Below are 21,961 nucleotides of genomic sequence, written 5' to 3'. Positions count from 1 at the left end.
CTAATGTCTAAAGTAAAGAGCCTACACCAACCATCATGCATCCATTATTTTTGTGAACACTGATCCTATACATTCACATCAACAACCCCCTCCCCTCTGACTCCATCACTAATCTACACACCAGGGGTAATTTAAGGTCTCCCATTACCCTTGTAGAATGTTACAACCCCACCCTGTACCAAACTAACTGTACCTGACACATGGGGGGAGTGGTGTTTGCTTTGTATACAAAGAATGAAAATGTAATCCATTTTCACACTAACTTTTACCCCTTGGATCCCTGGCCAATCTTTCCCTCTTTTTGGTTCATGGTCCTCCAAAATATTCCAAATGGAATTTAAACTGGACGTGTAGGACATAGGTTTAAGGTGAAGGGGGAAAGATTTATTATGATGTCACGGTGGCACAGCGGTAGAGTTGCTGACTCCGGGTGCTGTCTGCACGGAGTTTGTACGTTCTCCCCGTGATCTGGGTGGGTTTTCTCTGAGATCTTAGATTTCCTCCCACACTCCAAAGACGTACAGGGTTGCAGGTTAATTGGCTTGGTGTCAATATAAAATTGTCCCTAGTGTGTGTAGGATAGTGTTAATGTGCGGAGATTGCTGGTCAATGTGGAATCGGTGGGCAGAAGGGCCTGTTTCCGCGCTGTGTCTCCGAACAAAGGAATCTGAGGGGTAAAGTTTTTTTATACAGAGGGTGATGGGTGTATGCAACGGGCTGCCAGAGGAGGTAGTTGAGGCAGGGACTATTGCAACCTTTAAAAAACAATGAGACGGGAACATTATTCCCTTTATCCTGTATCTGTACACTGTGGACGGCTTGATTGTAATGGTGTACAGTCCTTTCACTGACTGGATAACAGGCAACATGGATAGGACAGGTTTGGAAGGTTATGGGCCAAATGCAGGCAGGTGAGACGAGTGTAGATGGGACACGTTGGTTGGCATGGGCAAGTTGGGCCGAAGGGCCAGTTTCACGCTGTATGACTATGACTCTATTTTTTAATTTAGTTTAGAGATACAGCACGAAAACAGGCCCTTCGGCACACCGAGTCCACACCGACCAGCGATTCCTGCATATTCCTCTCCCACTTAGGCGACATTTTAGGCATCTGCAGGAGACTATGCAGTCGCCACATGGTCGCCAGGGGGTCGCCTTCATGGTCGTCGGGAGTTCCCGCATTCTGGGAACTAGTTGCGGCCTCATTATGGTCGCCGTGAATTTTTCAACATGCTTTTCATTTTTCATCCACTTGGGACAATTTGCACTTATACCAAGCCAATTAACTTGCAAACATGTACGTCTTTAGAGTGTGGGAGGAAACCGAAGATCTTGGAGAAAACCCTTACAGGTCACAGGGAGAATGTACAAACTCCAGACAGACAGCACCTGTAGTCAGGATCGAACCCGGGTCTCTGGCGCTTCTACTTCTTTCGTGTGGCGTGCACAGCCTAAAGTTGTTGGACGCCTTGTTCTATTTGATCTTCCGCTTGTGCACGTCGAGTTGATTGTATTAGTCGAAACAGGGCAGACCACATGAAGGTTGCAATCTGCCACCCCGGTCTCTGGCGCTGCAAGGCAGCAACTCTGTCGTTGCGCCACCGTGCCACCCTCTCTACCAAAGATCCTATAGCAAGCAAGATAGTGCACTCCTGCTAAAACCAATGGGCTGACGTGTAGTACGCTACGGAGCGGAACGTCAGCCTTTTTGTCGGCCATTTCAGTAATCCCAAACCCGACCCGACTTTGCATATCCCTCTCGCCGTGTAATCAGCGTTGCGGGGGAACAGTTTGTGTGTGTGATATAGTGTTAGATCCATTATTCATAATTCTGTTAATTAATAATTCTGCTATTTTTTTGTTAATGATTAATATGTCAATAAATTATTCTGTTAATTTTCTTTTTTTAATTTTCTTTTTTTTAAGTGTTTTGAAACATTTTTTTAAATGGCTCATGTGCTGTTTTTGAGCTGATGTTTGTATTAAACTTGCTTTAAATGTTTCTATTAATCTTTGGATCAAAGATCCTATAGCAAGCTATAGTGTCTTGCAAGAGTATCTTTGCTCCGGAGTGCTGAGACCCCTGATCGAACATCGCAGAGCTGTGGGTCTGTAGAGCGGCCAGCCGCGGGCGGCGGTGCTGACTTTAAACACTGCGGAGCCTTGGATCTCTCGCCGAGATCGCCAGTGTCGGAGCTCCGACCAGTTGGCTTCGGGAGCCGCGGTCTCTGGTAAGGAAGCGGCCGTTCCAGGTATCCCAAGCCGCTGAGAGGGTTCTCCCGATGCCGGAGCACCATCATCTGGCGAAAAGGGCATGAAACATCGGGCCGCCATAGCGGCGACTGCGGAGGCCTCAATAGGCCCGACTATGGTTGAACCAGGGGATGGGGACTGGACTTTGTGCCTTCCCCCACAGTGGGAACCATTGTGGGGGGATGATTTTATGTTTTTATGTTAAATTCTTCTTTAATGTTGTGTTGTATTCTTATTAATGTGCTGCTATGGCAACTTGAATTTCACTACACCAATTGGTGTATGTGACAATAAATGAACCTTTGAACCTTTGCTTTGGATAGGAGTGCGGAAACGGAAGCCGGTTATGGAAATGGGGCCGAAGATTCCCCATGAATCCGCCCATGAACGTACTACGTCTTTTTCGTCGAGTGCACTATCTTGCTTGCTATAGGATCTTTGCTCCCTACGACTCAACGCAAAACACGTCATATTTGTTGAGTGAAGCTTTATGGGGGTGGAAGATTGCAACCTTCACGTGGTCCGCCCTGTTTCGACGAATGCAATCAACCTGGCGTGCACAATCAAGTAAGATCAAATAGAACAAAGCTGTCATAGAAACATAGAAATTAGGTGCAGGAGTAGGCCATTCGGCCCTTCGAACCTGCACCGCCATTCAATATGATCATGGCTGTCCTACAACTTTAGGCTGTGCACGCCACACGCAAGAAGACGAAGAAGTGAAGCTTTATGACGCCAATAACAGTTAATATAGTAGCCATGCTTTGCTAACAAAACCTAACATGAATGCAATGGTTAATAGTTAATAATTAAATTATGGCTGTAAACTAGTTAAGTACCACTTGTGGAAATTTACTGAACCACTGAGGCCAAATCACAGCTCCTGCAATCTTTTTTCTCGAATTGAAAACCACATAAATTACCACCAGTTGTTTAAGAAAGAACAGCAGATGCTGGAAAAATCGAAGGTAGACAAAAATGCTGGAGAAACTCAGCGGGTGACGCAGCATCTATAGAGCTGAGTCTAGACCCGAAACGTCGCCTATTCCTTCGCTCCATAGATGCTGCGTCACCCGCTGAGTTTCTCCAGCATTTTTGTCTACCTTAAATTACCGGCAGATTGGGTTTTGCAACTTCATATTAACCATGCATTCTCAACCAAATTTAACAATCGACATTTATTTTCTGGTTGGATGGCTTTGTTCAAAGATTCACGTTAGGAAGTTGGACCTTAAAAAGTAACCGACTATCCAAAACAGGTTAAGTAACAATTTATGATCATGACCCCCCCCCCCCCACCCCCGATCCTCCAAGATGACGCCCAACTCAGGCGACTATTTACGTACTAGCTACAGAAACAGATCCGCAATCACACATCATACCACCAGGGGCGCCGGGGCGATGGCTGCCCTGCCAGCAGTCTGTTTGTTTTTCCATTCTTTTTGTTATTTTTAGGTTGTTAAAGTTTGTTTTAATGTTCTTCAGTTTATTTTATGTGGGGGGAGGGGGGAGGGGATCGAGGGAAACTTTTTTTCAAGTTCTTACCTTCCCGGAGATGTGATCAATTTTCGGATCACATTCTCCGGGCTCTGCGGCCTACCATCGATGGAGCTGGAAGCCTCCTCGGACTGTCGTGAGCCCTATCGCGGAGCGCGGACTTAACATCGGAGCTGATCCCTTGCCTGGGACCGCTCCCACCGCGACCACCGCAGACTTTACCATCAAGAGCTCGTAGTCTCGGGAGAGGCTAGTCGGGAGCTCCAACGTCGCGGAAGGTTCGACCAGCCCCGACGCGAGGTTCGATCTCCCGACACGGGGGAGCTGACATCCCCCCCGATGCAGGAGCTGAACGCCTCGACGCAGAGGGCCCGAACGCCGCCGGCTACGGGAGTCAAGACCGTCCCGTCAACGGGGACTCGAGGCCCATGACCGAGGAAGGACTAAGGGAAGGGACTTGAACATTATTTCACCTTCCATCACAGTGAGGAATGTGTAAGAGTCACTGTGGTGGATGTTCATGTTAAAATGTGTTTTTGAGTGATCTGTTGCTTTGAATTGTATGACTGACCTGACCAATGACATTCCCCGTATGTTGCAAAACATACTTGGCGAATAAAGTGTGATTCTGATTCTGATTGTGATCGCTTCACACTCTTCAATCTCCACTCCTGCAGCAACATTTCTTACCATAACAAATATCCTAAACTCCTCTCCTTTATCATGTATCTGTACGCTGTAAATGGCTCAATTGTAATCACGCATTCTTTCCGCCGGCTGGTACGCACGCAACAAAAGCTTTTCACTGTAGCTCGGTACATGTGACAACAGACTAAACCGAACTGAACGATACTGATAATAGACACAAAATGCTGGAGTTACTCAGCGGGACAGGCAGCATCTCTGGAGGGAAGTAATAGGTGATGTTTCGGGTCGAGACCCTTCTTCAGATCCATCGCAACCTGAAACGTCGCCTATTCCTTTTCTCCAGAGACACTGCCTGACCCGCTGAGTTACTCCAGCATTTGTGCCTACCCGCTGTAAACCAGCATCTGCAGTTCCTTCTCACACAAGACAGTGATAATGTTCCAGGGTGCTCGTATAACTTCATCCCTGCCACTACCTCAGGCAGTGTGCTCCAGGCTTTGCCCTCCAGTATATGATTCTTCTCATCCTGAGAAAAAGATTCTGCCCAGCTCCCTCTATCCCTCCCCTCATTTAATAGACTTCTACCAGGTCTCCCCACAACCTCTGGCATTCAAGGCAATATATCTACAAATCTGCACAACTTTGGGATGTGGGAGGAAACCGGAGCACCTGGAGAAGATCATAGGTTCTTCAGTAATAGGAGCATAAATAGGCCATTCAGCCCATCAAGTCTACTCTGCCATTCTCTGCTGATCTATCTTCTCAACCCCATTCTCCTGCCTTCTCCCCCGCGGGGTTACAGGGAGTACATACAAACTGCGCACACAGACAGCAGCCGACTGCCTACGCCCAACACGTGACCAGACCGAGCAAATTCCTACGCCACAGAATGAATGGTTCTTACTTTGGCAACATCTTCAGCTGGTTTTCTCGAAGCTCCAATATTTGCAGCTTAGTTAACCTGAAAAGCAAAATGACAAATAATTAACCAACCCACTCATTTGCGTCGACTTATTAATATGTACTCATGTAGAATCTTGAACATAATATACACAAAATAACATGACAGACGTACAAATTAAATGGGAGTTGTGGGAGGAGAGGAAGGTTAACAGAATCTCTTATTGAAGCAACAGAAACATAAACATAAAAGCTGCTAAGTAGACATCATCTTGCACTAAACGTTATTCCTTTGAAGTTTTGGGTCGAAACCCTCTTCTGAAGAAGGGTTTCGACCCGAAACGTTGCCTATTTCCTTCGCTCCATAGATGCTGCCTCACCCGCTGAGGTTCTCCAGCATTTATGTGTACCTTCGGTTTTCCAGCATCTGCAGTTCCTTCTTAAACAAGAAGAAGTTTGGATGAATATCTTATAGCCCTGTCCCACGGTGCGAGTTCATTCCGAGGGCTCTCCCGAGTTTGCCCTGATTCGAACTCGGAGATTTACGGTAATAGCCGCTCGTAGGTACTCGGGGCTCTCGTGGACATTTTTCAACATGTTGAAAAATCTTCACGAGTCTTCCCGTGCTTACCTGCCGTTAGCGAGTCTTCCCGAGTACCTGCCGTTAGCGTTACGAGCCGCTAAGAGACGTCCCCGAGCTCCGACATACTCGCTACGTACATTCTCCGTGCTTACCACGAGTTTGATTTCTTTTTAAACTCGGGAGAGCTCTTGGAATGAACTTGTACCGTGGGACAGAGCTTTAACTCTCTTTACTACTACAATAAAGAAACTGTCGCTACACACTGTACCTCAGTACACGTGACGGTGACAGTGAACTAAACTGAACAGTTTACAGAATGAAATTAGAACACTGAGTTGCCAATTCCACGAGTGTTTTCAATGCACATTTATATTGACAGCACCAAAAAAAAGCACCGCTCGTTAATAGTCGGCAGGGTCGCAGTGGCAGAGTGATCCTGACTGCAGGTACTGTCTGTTCGGAGTTTGCACGTTCGCCCTGTGGCCGTGTGGGAGCTCCGGTGACCTCGCACACGCCAAAGACATGCGGGTTTGTCGGTTAATTGGCTTCGGTAAAATTGTAAATTGTCCCGGCTGTGTGTAGAATAGGGTTGGTTGTGCGGGGATCGCTGGTCGGCGCGGACTCGGTGGGCCGAAGGGCCTGTTTACGAGCTATATATCTCTAAAACTAAATCGGAACATTTTCTTTGGTCTGCCTCCAAAGTGAAATTTGTTTCCAATTTTCAAGAATGTAAGGTATCACCCTCCAATAGCCTGGGCACATGATAGGTTTCCAATGCAAGACGATACACTGCATTGTTGATATAGTTGAGGTATGCTGATAGGGGGGTTCTACTTTACAGTTATCACTGGAGTTTTTTTTTCCAGTTTCAAGTGACGAATTGATAGCTCTCAGCTCAAAGGGCTCTTGAAAATTCACTGGCAACGGCAAGAATAATTGAAAAATATTGATATCCCAAATTTCTAAAAAGATTCATAAGCAGACACTGAGCCTTGGTAATAAATGCACCAGTTATTTTCACTAGAACTTCACTACCCATGGTGGTAAAGTCCATCCTTTAGTTTAGTTTAGAGGTACAGCGCAGAAACCGGCCCTTCGACCCCCCAAATTCATGCCAACCAGTGACCCCCGCTCCACACACACTTGGGACAATTTATCTACCTGCCTGCGTTTGGCCCATATCGCTCCAAACTGAAATCCATCAGCCAGAGTATAGAAGGGAGATCGACCGTTTGACCTATTCTACTTACTGAGAAGATTACGGAGAGTCGGTTTGTCAAGGAGGACTCTCTCTAACTTCTACAGGTGCACAGTATGAGAGCATGCTGACCGGTTGCATCGTGGCTTGGTTCGGCAACTTGAGCGCCCGGGGTAGGAAAAGACTACAAAAAGTAGTAAACACTGCCCAGTCCATCATCGGCTCTGACCTCCCTACCATCGAGGGGATCTATCGCAGTCGCTGCCTCAAAAAGGCTGCTAGCATCATCAAGGACCCATACCATCCTGGCCACTCACTCATCTCCCTGCTACCTTCAGGTAGAAGGTACAGGAGCCTGAAATCTGCAACATCTAGGTTCAGGAATAGCTGCTTCCCCACAGCCATCAGGCTATTAAACTCAACTCAAACAAAACTCATTAATAGCCCATTGCACTTTATCTGTTTATTTATGTGTGTGTATATATATATTCATTGGTATATGGTCACACTGATGTTCTGTTCTGTATTTATTTATGCCTACTATATTCTGTTGTGCTGAAGCAAAGCAAGAATTTCATTGTCCTATCTGGGACACATGACAATAAACTCTCTTGAATCTTGAATCTTGCCTATAGAGCGATCCATCCCTCTGAAGAAGGGTCCTGACCTGAAACGTCACCCACCCTTTTTCTCCAAAGATACTGCCTGACCCAAAGTGTTACACTAGCATTTTGTGTCCACCGTCCCTCTAAACATATCCTATCCATGTACCTGTCTAAATGTTTCTTAAATGTTGTGATAGTACCTGCCCCAACCACCTCCTCTAACAGCTTGTTCCATACACCCAACACCTTTTATGCAAAGAAAAAAAAAAATCGTCCCTCATGTTCTTGTAAAATCTTGCCACTCTCATCTTAAACCTATGCCCTCTTAGTTTTTGATTCCCCCATTGTGGGTAAAAGACCCTGGGCATTCTCCCTATCTGTTCCTCTCATGATCCACCAAGCACGACATCCGGAGGCTGCAGCGAATCGTTAGATCAGCTGAGAAGGTTGTTGGCTGCAACCTTCCCCCCATTGATGAACTGTACACTGCAAGGGCCAGGAAGTGAGCGGGTAAGATCATCTCCGACCCCTCTCACCCTGGCCACAAACTCTTTGAATCGCTTCCCTCTGGAAGATGACTCCGGACTGTCAAAGCTGCCACAGCCAGACATAAAAACAGTTTTTTTCCACGAGTAGTTGCTCTACTCAATAACCAAAAATCTGTAGCCTTCCTTTTGCTCTGGTATTTTATTTAATTCACGTGTTTAATAAATAATGTTTTATTATTAATGTTTAATGTTTTATGAGTCATTCCTAACTGTCACCGTATGTCATGTTGTCACTTGCGGGCGGAGCACCAAGGCAAATTCCTTGTATGTGAATAATTGGCCAATAAACTAATTCATTCAGTTTGTACACCTCTACAAGATCACCCCTCATACTCCTGAGCTCTAAGGAATAGAGTCCCAGCCTGATCAACCTCTGCATATAGCTCAGGCCCTCGAGTCCTGGCAACATCCTCGTAAATCTTCTCTACACTCGATCCAGCTTGACATGTTCCCGATGTTGGGAGAATCCAGAACCAGGGGCCACAGTTTAAGAATAAGGAGTAAGCCATTTAGAACGGAGACGAGGAAACACTTTTTCTCACAGAGAGTGGTGAGTCTGTGGAATTCTCTGCCTCAGAGGGCGGTGGAGGCAGGTTCTCTGGATGCTTTCAAGAGAGAGCTAGATAGGGCTCTTAAAAATAGCGGAGTCGGGGGATATGGGGAGAAGGCAGGAACGGGGTACAGTTCATGATCACATTGAATGGCGGTGCTGGCTCGAAGGGCTGAAAGGCCTACTCCTGCACCTATTGTCTATTGACATCACCTTTCTACAGCAGGGTGACCAGGGTGATCTTCTGCTGCTTGATCCTACTGTGTAGAATTACAGGGAAATCAATTATTTTTGCTTCGGAAAGCCGTTCTGGCATCTATGTTTAACCCATGATCCATTAAGTACATTTAAAGTCAATAGCGTGTTGGTCTGTTCATTAAAAAGATAGTGAAATGGCGTGAGTGATAACCTGACTCCCGGTCTATTTCTGTAGTACTGGCTAAAAATAGTTAAATGGTAATAGTTTCATCCTTAAAATATGCTACATTTGGCAATAGGTTATTTCAAGGGCTCCCTGGTTACATGTATAGAGTTATCAGTTTACATGTCGTGTCCTTATATGAATCCCAGCTTGTGGATTTCAGAAGCCCGCGGTCTCCAGTAAGATGTGGTCGATTCGGAAACACCGAGCCATTGAGAGTGTTCTTCCGTTCCGATGCCGGTGCTCCGATCATCCCGGCGAGAGGGACTGAACATCGGGCCGCCGTAGCGGCGACTACGGAGGGTTCAAAGGCTCCCCACCACGGGTGAACAAAGAGGAAGATGACTGAACTTTATTGCCTTCCCTCACTGATTTCGCTGTGGGGGATGTTCATGTTAAACTCTATCGTGTTGTGTTCATTTTATTTTATTTGTGTGGCTGTATGGTAACTCAAATTTCACTGCACCAATTGGTGTATGTGACAATAAATGCAACTTGAACTTATTTTGTGAATTAAAATTCATAGAGGCCATTTGGTTTAAGTGGTCTTCATGGATCCATGTGGAATTCATCCTACTTGATACGTAAAACTGAACCTTGTACGCTGGTATGAAAGTCAGGCTGCTGGAAAGGATGGGAATCAGAGCCGACAGTGGCACACAAGTCATTTTGGTGCTGTCCATATCACCAGGTCTACTAGTAGAGTTTGTGTACTGTTTCTTGTGCTTGTGCTATTTTTACTTCAACTGCTTACACAGCAATGACGCATTAGGAAATTGTAAAGGAAATGCAATATTTGCTTAAAGTGCCAGAGGAACTCAACAGATCAGGTTGGGGCATCTCTGGAGGGAATAGACCAGGTGATGTTTGGTTTGGGACTCCAAGAAGTGTCTTAAGAAGGGTCCCCACCCAAAAATGATCACCTGGTCATTCCCTCTCATCGCCTGCCAGTCCCTTTGCGTTTAGTAAGTTCGCCAGTGCTCTCTTTCTTCTTAATGATGTTCCAAACAGTTGATTTTGGTAAGCCGAAGGTTTGGCTGGTGTCTCTAACAGCTTTATTCTTGTTTCTCAGTCTCATAAATGGCTTATTTGACTTTCATTGGCACTACTTTAGTCCTCATGTTGATAAACAGCAATAAAAGTTTCCAAAGGTGATGGAAAAACTGGAGGAAAGACTAGGTGCTGACAATAGACAATAGATGTGGGAGTAGGCCATTCGGCCCATCGGACCAGCACCACCATTCATTGTGATCATGGCTGATCATCCACAATCAGTACCCCGTTCCTGCCTTCTCCCCATATCCACTGACTCTGCTATCTTTAAGCTCCATTTAACTCTCTCTTGAAAGCATCCAGAGAATCCACAGCTCTCTTATACCTGCATTAAGGAGGCAATTAAACACACCTGAGCAATTACAAACGCCTGTGAAGCCATGTGTCCCAAACATTATGGTGCCCTGAAATGGGGGGACTATGGATAAACACAGCTGTAATTTCTACATGGTGAAACCAAAATGTACAAAAATGCCCTTTAATAGAATCTGACAATGTGCACTTTAACCACATGTGATTTTTTCTATTACAAATCTCAAATTGTGGAGTACAGAGGCAAATAAATAAAGCCTCCAAACATTATGGAGGGCACTATAGATACATGATAAGGGAATAACCTTTTGCGCTAGGGAAAGCTAGTGAAGTCCAATCAACGCAAGTCCGAGGGTCACCGATGAGGTGGACAGTAGTTCAAAGGACTGCTCTCTGGTGATGGTAGGATCATTCAGTCGGCGGGGTCTCCGTGGGCCGAGGGGCCAGTTTCCGCGCAGTATCTCTAAACTAAATTAAATGTACTGTTCAGACAGAAGACCCCTGTTAATGGTTTAATAACCACCTATTACCCAGCAAGTGACTGAATTGTGATTAAGGTATGCCAGGGAAAAAAATCAAAGAGGTTGCAAAAATAAAAAATAAAATGAAAGCAAACATGCTGTAATCACTCAGGATGCCAAGAAGCATTTGTGGAAAGAGAACTTACACACAAAGGGTGGTGGGTGTATGGAACGAGCTGCCGGAGGAGGAGGTTGAGGCAGGTACTATCTCTAAAGGGTCTGTCCCACCTGGCGATATTTTTCTGCATCTGCCGGCATCATTGACTGACGTATCAGGTCACCGAAACGTCGCAGCCGGACGCATCGGTGACGCGGCGTGATGACGTGTGACGCGCGATGTTTCTTCGAGTGTCCCAGCATTTTTATTGTCGCCGCTGGATTTCGAAATGTTCAAAATCTTTTTGCGACACTGATATGACGCCGAAAGAATCAGGCCCTTACGTTTAAAAAACAGTCAGATATGGATATGGAGGGATATGGGCCAAATGTAGGCAGGTGAGACTAGTGTAGCTGGGACATGTTGGTCAGTGTGGGCAAGTTGGGCCGAAGAGTCTGTTCCCACACTGTATCACCCTATAACTGTTAATATTAATTCTCTCTCTACATATGCTGCCCGACCTAGTCGGACTGGGGGCCACAGTCTAAGTATAAAGGGGAGGCCATTTAAGACTGAGGTGAGAAAAAACTTTTTCACCCAGAGTTGTGAATTTGTGGAATTCCCTGCCACAGAGGGCAGTGGAGGCCAAATCACTGGATGGATTTAAGAGAGAGTTAGATAGAGCTCTAGGTGCTAGTGGAGTCAAGGGATATGGGAAGAAGGCAGGCACGGGTTATTGATTGGGGATGATCAGCCATGATCACAATGAATGACGGTGCTGGCCGAAGGGCCAAATGGCCTCCTCCTGCACCTATTGTCTAAGTTTCTATGTTTCTATTACCTGCTGGGTGTTTCCAGCATTTTCTGTTTTGTTTTCGGATTTTTAGCACCTGCACCATTTTGATTTTATTTATTGTTGATTTCATTGTCACTTTTCACAACTAGAAAAGGCCAGTTTTCTTTCCAAGCTTTTATAAAAATCACTAGCTTTTTAAATACAAACACAAGGATAATTTATAATGAGATGCCTGTCCTGCCAATGCACGCCACTTCAACATAAACTATTTATAAATGTTATCTATTTTTCTAAACAACTTAAACTGGATCATTAAAGTGAACATAACTCACGATCTATAGGTAATTAGTCAATGGTGTTGAACTTTTAAGGGCCTGTCCCACTTACGCGATTTTCTTCGACGACTTGCTGGCACCCATCATACTCGCAGTGGGAGGCCGAAAATTTGCAACATGTTGAAAATCCAGCGGCGACCAGAAAAAGGTACGACTCTTTGAGCGACTACTCACGACCATACAGGCTTCACGTATCGACATGTGGCGGGGTGATGCCTGTATGGTCGTGAGTAGTCGCATAAGCGGGACAGTCCCCTTCGATAGGAACATGGGAATGACGGGAATGGTGGGATATGGATCAAGCGCAAGCATGTAACATTAGTTCATCTTGATGTTACGTTTGGCATGGACATTGTGGGCCCAAGGGTCTGCCTCAGAGCTGTACTGTTCTATGTAATGTCAGATTTGAAGTTCCTCTCTACTTTCGTTTAGTTTAGAGATACAGCACGAAAATAGGCCCTTCGGCCCAACAGGTCTGCGCTGACCAGCAATCCCCGTACACCAACACTATCCCACACTCCAGGAACAATTTGCAATCTTTACCAAAGCCAATCAACTTACAAACCTGCGCATCTTTGGAATGTGAGAGGAAACTGGAGTACCCGGGGAAAACTCACATAGGTCATGGGGAGAACGTGCAAACTCCGTACAGACAGCACCCGTAGTCAGGATAGAACCCGGGTCTCTGGCGCTGTGAGGCGGCAACTCTATCGCTCCCACTCCCTGGTAGGATTCCCATTTTGTTTCTGCTCGGTAGTTTACATTTTTTAATCACCTGGCAACCCTGGCCTCACCCCAATCACAGGCAAGAAGTTCATAAGAAAGCACATGGAAATCTCCCAGTGCAGTGACCTAACCACAAACACCTTCAATTGCTTCATTAACAACCTTTCTTCCAACACCAGAGAAGGTAACATCCGGGTGTGTTCAAAAGTGATAGGAGTAGAATTAGGCCATTCGGCCCATCAAGACTACTCTGCCATTCAATCATGGCTGATCTATTTCTCCCTCCCTACCTTTTTCACACAGAGAGTTGTGAGTCTGTGGAATGGGGATATGGGGAGAAGGCAGGAACGGGGTACTGATTGGGGATGATCAGCCATGATACGATACGATACAATATGATATTACTTTATTGTCAGACCAAGTCTAAAATTTGTTTTACCATACAGCCATACAAATAAAATAAAGAACATAACACACGATCGAGTCTAACATAAAACATCCCCACACAACAGAATCAAAGTTTCCCACTGTGAGGGAAGGCACCAAAGTCAGTCATCTTCCTCTTGATGTTCCCCCATTGTCGGGGCCTCCCGAGCCCTCCGCAGTCGCCGCTACGGGCGGCCCGATACTCAGGCCTGCCCGCCGGGATGGAACTCCGACGTCGAAACGGGAGAACAACCTCCGTGGCTTGGACATCCAAATCGGCCGCCTCCTGCCAGAGTCCGCGGCTCCCGGAGTCCACAAGCCGCGCTGGGCGGAGACCCACGCTGGTGGCCCTCGGCAGAGGGTCCCAGGGACTCCGCGATGTTGAAGTCAGCACCGCCCGCATTGGGAGCTCTTCAAACCTCAGCTCCTCGATGTTGGAGCAGCAGGCCCAACACTCCGGAGCTTCAAACAGCGATCCAGGTAGCCATCGCTCCGCTCCGCGGTGAATCCAGCGCTGTGACTCCGCTGCTGAAGCTTTGGTCCCCAGTCCCCGGCAGGAAAGGCCGCACCAATCCAGATGGTAGGCCGCGAGGAGGGGGGCAAGGGCGCTACTCGGAGAATAGTCGCATCCTCGCCAGGAAGCGACTGGGAAGCGGTTTTCCCCTTACCCTCCCCCCCTCCCCCACATAGAAAAAGTAAAGAAACTCCAAAACACACCTTTAAGACAAACTAAAATGAAAAGAGAGGGAAAAAAATGGACAGGCTGTAGGCAGGGGCTGCCTTCAGTGCGGCGCCCCTAGTGGATCACATTGAATGGCGGTGCTGGCTCGAAGTGCCGGATGGCCTACTCCTGCACCTATTGTCTATAACCCCATTCTCCTGCCTTCGCCCCATAACCTGACACCCCAGTGTGTAATCTCTGTTTAATCTGCCCCCCCCATTCATGCTCACGGACTCAAGTTAATCTCTTCTTCCTGGTCCTGAAAGGGTTTTTTTAAGCTGGAATGTCAACTTCCTTCTCACTCCTTGGATGCTGTCTGACCTGCCAAGTGCTTCCACCATTTCCTGTTTTTATTTTGGATTTTACGCGAGTGGTTTTTGGCAATAAAAAAAAACTTGCTTACCTTCCAAAATTTGCTGGCAAAAACTCCAAAAAGGCATCGTTTAGGTAAAGCTGAGTCAGGCTCAGTAACTGTGTGAACCCGTCAGGAAGCCTGGAGATGAAGAAAAGCGAAACCTTTAGTTTTCAGGGGAAATTCTCAATACAAAAGGCATGTGTAAAACAATATTAAACAAAACATTTTCAAACAATGAGCATAAAGGGAAATTTCTGCCACTATAAAGTTTCAGCTACCTTTTCTCACAGATCATTTGGGGGTGTGTACACACCAAAATATATACACACACGTCTCTGTGCCTGTGTGCGTGAGCCTGTGTGTGCGTGAGCCTGTGTGTGTGTGTGTGTGTGTGTGTGTGTGTGTGTGTGTGTGTGTGTGTGTGTGTGTGTGTGTGTGTGTGTGTGTCCATGTACACAGGCACATACACACAACACACATATGGACACCACATATATACACATACATCCTCATACACACACACATATATATGTACACACACGCACACACACACGTATACACACACACGCACCCTCATACACACACATATATATATATATATATATATACACACACACGCACTCGTGTACACACATACATCTTCAAACACACACACATCCTCATACACACACATATATACACACACATATGGACACCCCATCACATACATATATAAACATACATCCTCATATACACACACACACACACATATATATACACACACTCGTCTACACAAACACCCTCATACACACACACACATCCTCATACACGCACATCCCCATACACAAACACACATATATACACACACATATATATACACACACACACTCGTATACACACACACCCTCATACACACACATCCACACACACACACAGACACAAACACACATGTATACACACACTCCTATACACACACACCCTCACACACATATAATCATAATAGTACTTTATTAGCCAAGTATGTTTTGCAACATACGAGCAATTTGATTTGCCGTACAGTCATATCAATAAAGAGCACCAAGACACCCAAATAAATGTTTAACATGAACATCCACCACAGTGACTCCTCCACATTCCTCACTGTGATGGAACGCAAAATATAGTTCAATCTTCTTCCCTTCTTTGTTCTCCCGCGGTCTGGGAACTCGAACCTTCCGTTGTCGGGACGATCTTGGCTCCCGTAGCCGGGGGTCGAGCCCTCTGCGTTGAAGCAATCAAGCTCCCGCATCGGGGGAGAATCTCAGCTCCTCCGCACCGGGCGATCGGACCCCGGGTCGGGGCTAGTCGAACCTCGTGTGGCTTGGAGCTCCCGACATCGGTCTCTACCCGAGACTGCGAGCTCCTCGATGTTGAAATCCGCAGGCTGTGGTTGGAGCGTCGATCCCACATAAGGGATCACAGGCTCTGATGGTAAGTCCACGTCTCCGCGGTGGGGCTCAAAGTCAGTCTCGAGCAAGGCCGCCAGCTCCATGTTAGGCCGCAGAGCGACCGGAGGTACGATCCGGAAAACAATCGCAGCTCGGCAAGGTAAGAGATTGAAAATTTTTTCCATATACACGCACACAGCCCCCCACACATATACTCACACATATACTCACACATATACACACACATATACACACCCTCACACACACTTATACATAAACACACACACATATATAAACATATATAGTTTCGGAGTATAGGAGTAAAGAGGACCTTCTGCAGTTGGACTGTGCCCTGGTGAGACCACATCTGGAGTATCGTGTGCAGTTTTGGTCTCCTAATTTGAGGAAGGACATCCTTGCTATTGAGGCAGTGCAGCATAGGTTCACGAGGTAAATCCCCGGGATGGCGGGACTGTCATATGAGGAGAGATTGGAAAGGCTGGGCTTGTATTCACTAGAGTTTAGAAGGATGAGGGGGTATCTTATAGAAACATATAAAATTATAAAAGGACTGGGCAAGCTAGACGCAGGAAAAATGTTCCCAATGTTGGGCGAGTCCAGAACCAGGGGCCACAGTCTAAGAATAAAGGGGAGGCCATTTAAAACTGAGATGAGTAAAAACTTTTTCATCCAGAGAGTTGTGAATTTGTGGAATTCCCTGCCACAGAGGGCAGTGGAGGCCAAATCACTGGATGAATTTAAAAGAGAGTTAGATAGAGCTCCAGGGGCTAGTGGAGTCAAAGGATATGGGGAGAAGGCAGGCACGGGTTACTGATTGTGGATGATCATAGAAACATAGAAAATAGGTGCAGGAGGAGGCCATTTGGCCCTTCGAGCCAGCACCGCCATTCATTGTGATCATGGCTGATCGCCCCCGATCAATAACCTGTGCCTGCCTTCTCCCCATATCCCTTGATTCCACTAGCCCCTAGAGCTCTATCTAACTCTCTCTTAAATCCAGGTTACTTCAGGTTATGCTGGAATTTTGTGCAAAAAATAGCACTGGAAGTACTGAGTGGGTCAGAGCGATGCTCACACTGAATGGCGGTGCAGGCTCGAAGGGCCGAATGACCTCCTCCTGCACCTATTGTCTATATGCGTATTCTATTTCAACGTGTGAAAACCCAATCTAAAATAATGCAGAGCAGTACTTGTGGAACGTGTGATGACTCGAAGCAGGAAGTTTTCACTTCAGTTGCAAGAGTAATGAAAACAAGTGAATGAATGTTGCCCAGGAGGAGAGGTGGAAGGATCTCAGGCAGAGTTGGCAAGGACAAACACGTTGTGCATCAGTGAACAATGAAGTTAGATAGTACAGATAAATCTGCCGGCAGTCTTCCAACATTTTGTTGTAGAGGACAAGATGCTTCAAGACAAGCTCCTTAGTGCAAGATGCCCTGAGACTGATACGGTCGTCTCCCCCAATGCTTGGAGATCGGCCAGTTCTTCCCGCAGGCTGTGAGCTCCTTTATCCTGAGGGATCTCAAGAACTGAACAGTAACCAAGAACATCTCCTGGGCCTCCTCCACCGTCAGAGTGAGGGCCAAGACAAACTGGAGGAACAGCACCTCATAGAAACATAGACATAGTGATTGGATCCTAAACTTTCTGACGGAGCGACCACAGGCAGTGAGACTGGGCCCGCACCTGTCCTCCACTATCACCCCGAGCACCGGCACACCACAGGGCTGTGTACTAAGCCCCATGCTCTACTCCCTCTTCACTCACGACTGTGTTCCTGCATTCAACACCAACACCATCGTGAAGTTTGCAGACGACACAACAGTGATTGGGCTGATCACCAACGGTGATGAAACAAAATACAGAGCGGAGGTGCAGAACCTGGCGGACTGGTGCACACGTAACAACTTGTCACTAAACACCTCCAAGACCAAGGAGCTGATTATTGACTTCAGGAGGTCCCATAATGGAGAATACGCCCCAATCTCCATTTACGGGGAAAGTGTGGAGAGAGTGTCCAGCTTTAAGTTTCTGGGCACTCACATTTCTGAGTACCTCATATGGTCCACCAACTGGTGAAGAAGGCACAGCAACGACTGTTCTTCCTGAGGACATTAAAAAAGACTGGTCTGCCCCAACAGCTGCTGACAACCTTCTACCACTGCACCACAGAGAGCATATTAACGTATGGCATCTCTGTGTGGTATCTCAGCTGCATGGAGGCGGAGAGGACAGCTCTTCAGCGCGTCGTCCACAGAGCGCAGAGGATCATTGGGACACAGCTACCAGCCTTGGAGGGCATCTACCACACGCGGTGCCTCAGGAAGGCCCTCAGCATCCATAAAGACTCATCACACCCCTGTAACGGACTGTTCGAACTACTTCCCTCCGGCAGACGTTACAAGGCCTTCTACGCCCGAACCTCCAGACTCAGAAACAGCTTTATTCCCAGAGCTATAGCGGCTCTGAACCGGCCCTGCTGAGTGCCTCCCACCCCCCCTGGACTGTCTGCCTCGGATGGTCACGACACACAGCTTATTTATTTATTTTACTTTTCTTTTTCATCGGTTGGAAGCTGCATACTAAATCTCGTTGCACTGACGTGCAATGACAATAAAAGATATTATTATTATTATTATTATTATTATTATTACATAGAAAATAGGTGCAGGAGTAGGCCATTCGGCCCTTCGAGCCTGCACCGCCATTCGATATGATCATGGCTGATCATCCAACTCAGTATCCCATCCCTGCCTTCTCTCCATACCCCCTGATCCCTTTAGCCACAAGGGCCACATCTAACTCCCTCTTAAATATAGCCAATGAACTGGCCTCAACTATCTTCTGTGGCAGAGAATTCCACAGATTCACCACTCCCTGTGTAAAAAATGATTTTCTCATCTCGGTCCTTAAACTGTGACCCCTAGTTCTGGACTTCCCCAACATCAGGAATAATCTTCCTGCATCTAGCCTGTCCAACCCCTTAAGAATTTTGTAAGTTTCTATAAGATCCCCCCTCAATCTTCTAAATTCTAGCGTGTACAAGCTTCGTGCATATTTCGCTTGGGCAGCTTACACCCCAGCGGTATGATTATCGATAGACACAAAATGCTGGAGCAACTCAGCGGGACAGGCAGTATTTATGGAGAGAAGGAATGGGAGACCTTTCCTATGATCCAGCATTTTGTGCCTATATTTTGGTTCAAACCTTGTGATGTATTTGTAATGTACTATCATTGATTGTATTAGAATGGAATTTGTGATGTATATGTAATGTAATATCTAATGTAAATGCCAGTGCCCATTGAGGCCAAAAGCAGAAGCTGACAAATGTAACTGTGCCTCGTGACTGAGGTCAAGTGACCTACTGGAAGTTTCAGTCATAGCAGATTAAACTTATCTTACACGATGGCGGACGTGAATTCATTGTGCTAGTCACAACAGGGCCTGACAGAGAACATTACAAACTTGCATCTGCAGTTGCTTCATACACATGGTATGACTATTCCTTCTCTCCAGAGATGCTGCCTCTCCCGCTGAGTTTCTCCAGCTTTTTGGGTCTATCTTCAGTGTGACTATTGACTTCTCTAACTTCAAACTCTCTTGCTTTCTTTCTCTCTCTCTCTCTCTCTCCCTCCCCCATCCCGGTTCTCTGACCAGTCCGACTGTCCTCCTGATTAAATTTTACTTTGCATGCTTCGTTGTCACCCATCCCCTTGCTAACAATGATCTATTCTACATTTACCCTCCGCTTTGTCCCCTTTGATCTCTCCTTTTCACACCTTACCCTTCCATATCTCTATTTCTCCCTCTCCCCTGGCTCTCCGTCTGAAGAAGGGTCTTGAACCGAAACATCGCCCACTCCTTCTCTCCAGAGATGCTGCCTGGCCCGTTGAGTTACTCAGGCATTTTGTGTTACTGTGTCCTTCATACATACTTCACCAGAGACTTGTCTTTCTTTATGAAGCTGCTGAATCACCCCATACTCCTTCATATCCTTCACAGGCTCTGGTGCTCACACACAATTATTGAGTTTAACCAACACATAAACAGCTATTCTCCATTAAAATATTAACAATGTATCACAGGTTCAAACTTAATAATTAAACTCTTGCTTTCCTTCCTTTTAAAGTATATACTTGAAAATACCCTCATTCATAGAAACATAGAAAATAGGTGCAGGAGGAGGCCATTCAGCCCTTCGAGCCAGCACCGCCATTCATTGTGATCATGGCTGATCGTCCCCAATCAATAACCCGTGCCTGCCTTCTCCCCATATCCCTTGACTCCACTAGCCCCTAGAACTCTATCTAACTCTCTTAAATCCATCCAGTAATTTGGCCTCCACTGCCCTCTGTGGCAGGGAATTCCACAAATTCACAACTCTCTGGGTGAAAACGTTTTTTCTCACCTCAGTCTTAAATGGCCTCCCCTTTATTCTAAGACTGTGGCCCCCGGTTCTGGACTCGCCCAACATTGAGAACATTTTTCCTGCATCTAGCTTGTCCAGTCCTTTTATAATTTTATATGTTTCTATAAAATATCCCCTCATCCTTCTAAACTCCAGTGAATACAAACCTAGTCTTTTCAATCTTTCCTCATATGACAGTCCCACCATCCCAGGGATCAATCTCGTGAACCTACGCTGCACTGCCTCAATCACAAGGATGTCCTTCCTCAAATTAGGAGACCAAAACTGTACACAATACTCCAGATGTGGTCTTACCAGAGCCCTATACAACTGCAGAAGAACCTCTTTACTTACTAACATTCACTAACCAATATATTTCCTTTTCATATATTATGACCACAAATTCACTTTCTATCTTCATAATTTCTTTATCAACTCTAACGTAACAAAATAAATTGCCTTTATTTATTAGTGAACGTATCCTTGGAATGTTGTTATTTTTCTATCCATCTTGTAACTGAAGTTATCCCAATTCAGCTGCTAAACCTGTCTGCCCAGTTCATCCCTTACCTGTTTTACACAGTCAAGAACCACCTTAGTTTTAGTTTTTAGTTTTAGAGATATAGTGGGGAAACAAGCCCTTCGACCCACCACATCTGCGCCGATCAGCGATTCCTATACACCAACACCATCCTACACATGAAGGAAAATTTACAATTTTTTTAGCGAAACCTTCCAACCAACCTTGGAACAAGGGATGAAACCGGAGCTCCTGGTCAAAATCTAAACTCTGTGCAGACAGCACCCGTAGTCAGGATCGAATCATAAGGTCAATTGGAGTACAATTAGGCCATTCGGCACATCCACTCTATTCCGCCATTCAATCATGGTTGATCTATCTCTCCCTCCTAACAGCATTCTCCCCATAACCCCTGACACCTGTACTAATCAAGAATCTATCTCTGCCTTAAATATATCCACTGACTTGGCCTCCACACCCTCCTGCGGCCAAGAATTCCACGAACCCGGGTCTCTGCCGCTGTACGGCAACAACTCTACCGCTGCGCCACCGTGCCACCCCAATGATGCAAGCACCATGGTATACAAATCAATGGAAAGATATCATTTCTCTTGATTTTCACGTCACATCACAGATTTCAACTTTGTGCCAAGGATGGAAGAGCTTTGAAGAGGTGACAAGTAAATGGAGCAGAGTGCAAGGAACTAAAATAACTGCTAAACAAATCAGCCAGCTTTGCCAGAATTCCATGCCAGCATCAAATAAAATGCCAACACAAACAGAGATTAATACAGGGGGGAGTAGACAAGGGGGAACTTACTTTGAAATCGGATTCACACTGGCCTCAACCACAGAAAGGAACTTGCAGTTCTTGATATTTTCTGGAAATTCTTGGATTCCTGAAAGAGAGGGAAGATTTGTTAATTATGTGCAATTATTAGTCAAGTGTCAAGAGTGTTTTATTGTCATGTGTCCCAGACAGAACAGTAACATTCTTACTGGCTGCAGCACAACAGAATATGTAAACATAGTACACTGTAAATAATAATAAACGAGGA

At 46.0% G+C, this 21,961-nt stretch overlaps 1 protein-coding gene across 2 annotated transcripts in view; it reads right to left on the bottom strand.

Moving 5' to 3' along the window:
• Positions 1-21,961, bottom strand: part of erbin (erbb2 interacting protein) — a 272,967-nt gene that overhangs the window by 102,923 nt on the left and 148,083 nt on the right. For both annotated transcript variants that reach the window (XM_033018574.1, XM_033018575.1), the window contains exons 4-6: positions 21,724-21,802; positions 14,594-14,683; positions 5,303-5,359 (exon numbers count right to left, since the gene is read on the bottom strand). In XM_033018574.1, coding sequence (XP_032874465.1) covers positions 5,303-5,359; positions 14,594-14,683; positions 21,724-21,802 — 226 coding nt within the window. The remainder of the gene's footprint in view (positions 1-5,302; positions 5,360-14,593; positions 14,684-21,723; positions 21,803-21,961) is intronic.

This window comes from Amblyraja radiata, chromosome 3, assembly GCF_010909765.2.
Source record: "Amblyraja radiata isolate CabotCenter1 chromosome 3, sAmbRad1.1.pri, whole genome shotgun sequence".
Taxonomy (NCBI): Eukaryota; Metazoa; Chordata; class Chondrichthyes; order Rajiformes; family Rajidae; genus Amblyraja; species Amblyraja radiata.
This window is presented reverse-complemented; position numbering and strand designations above follow the sequence as displayed.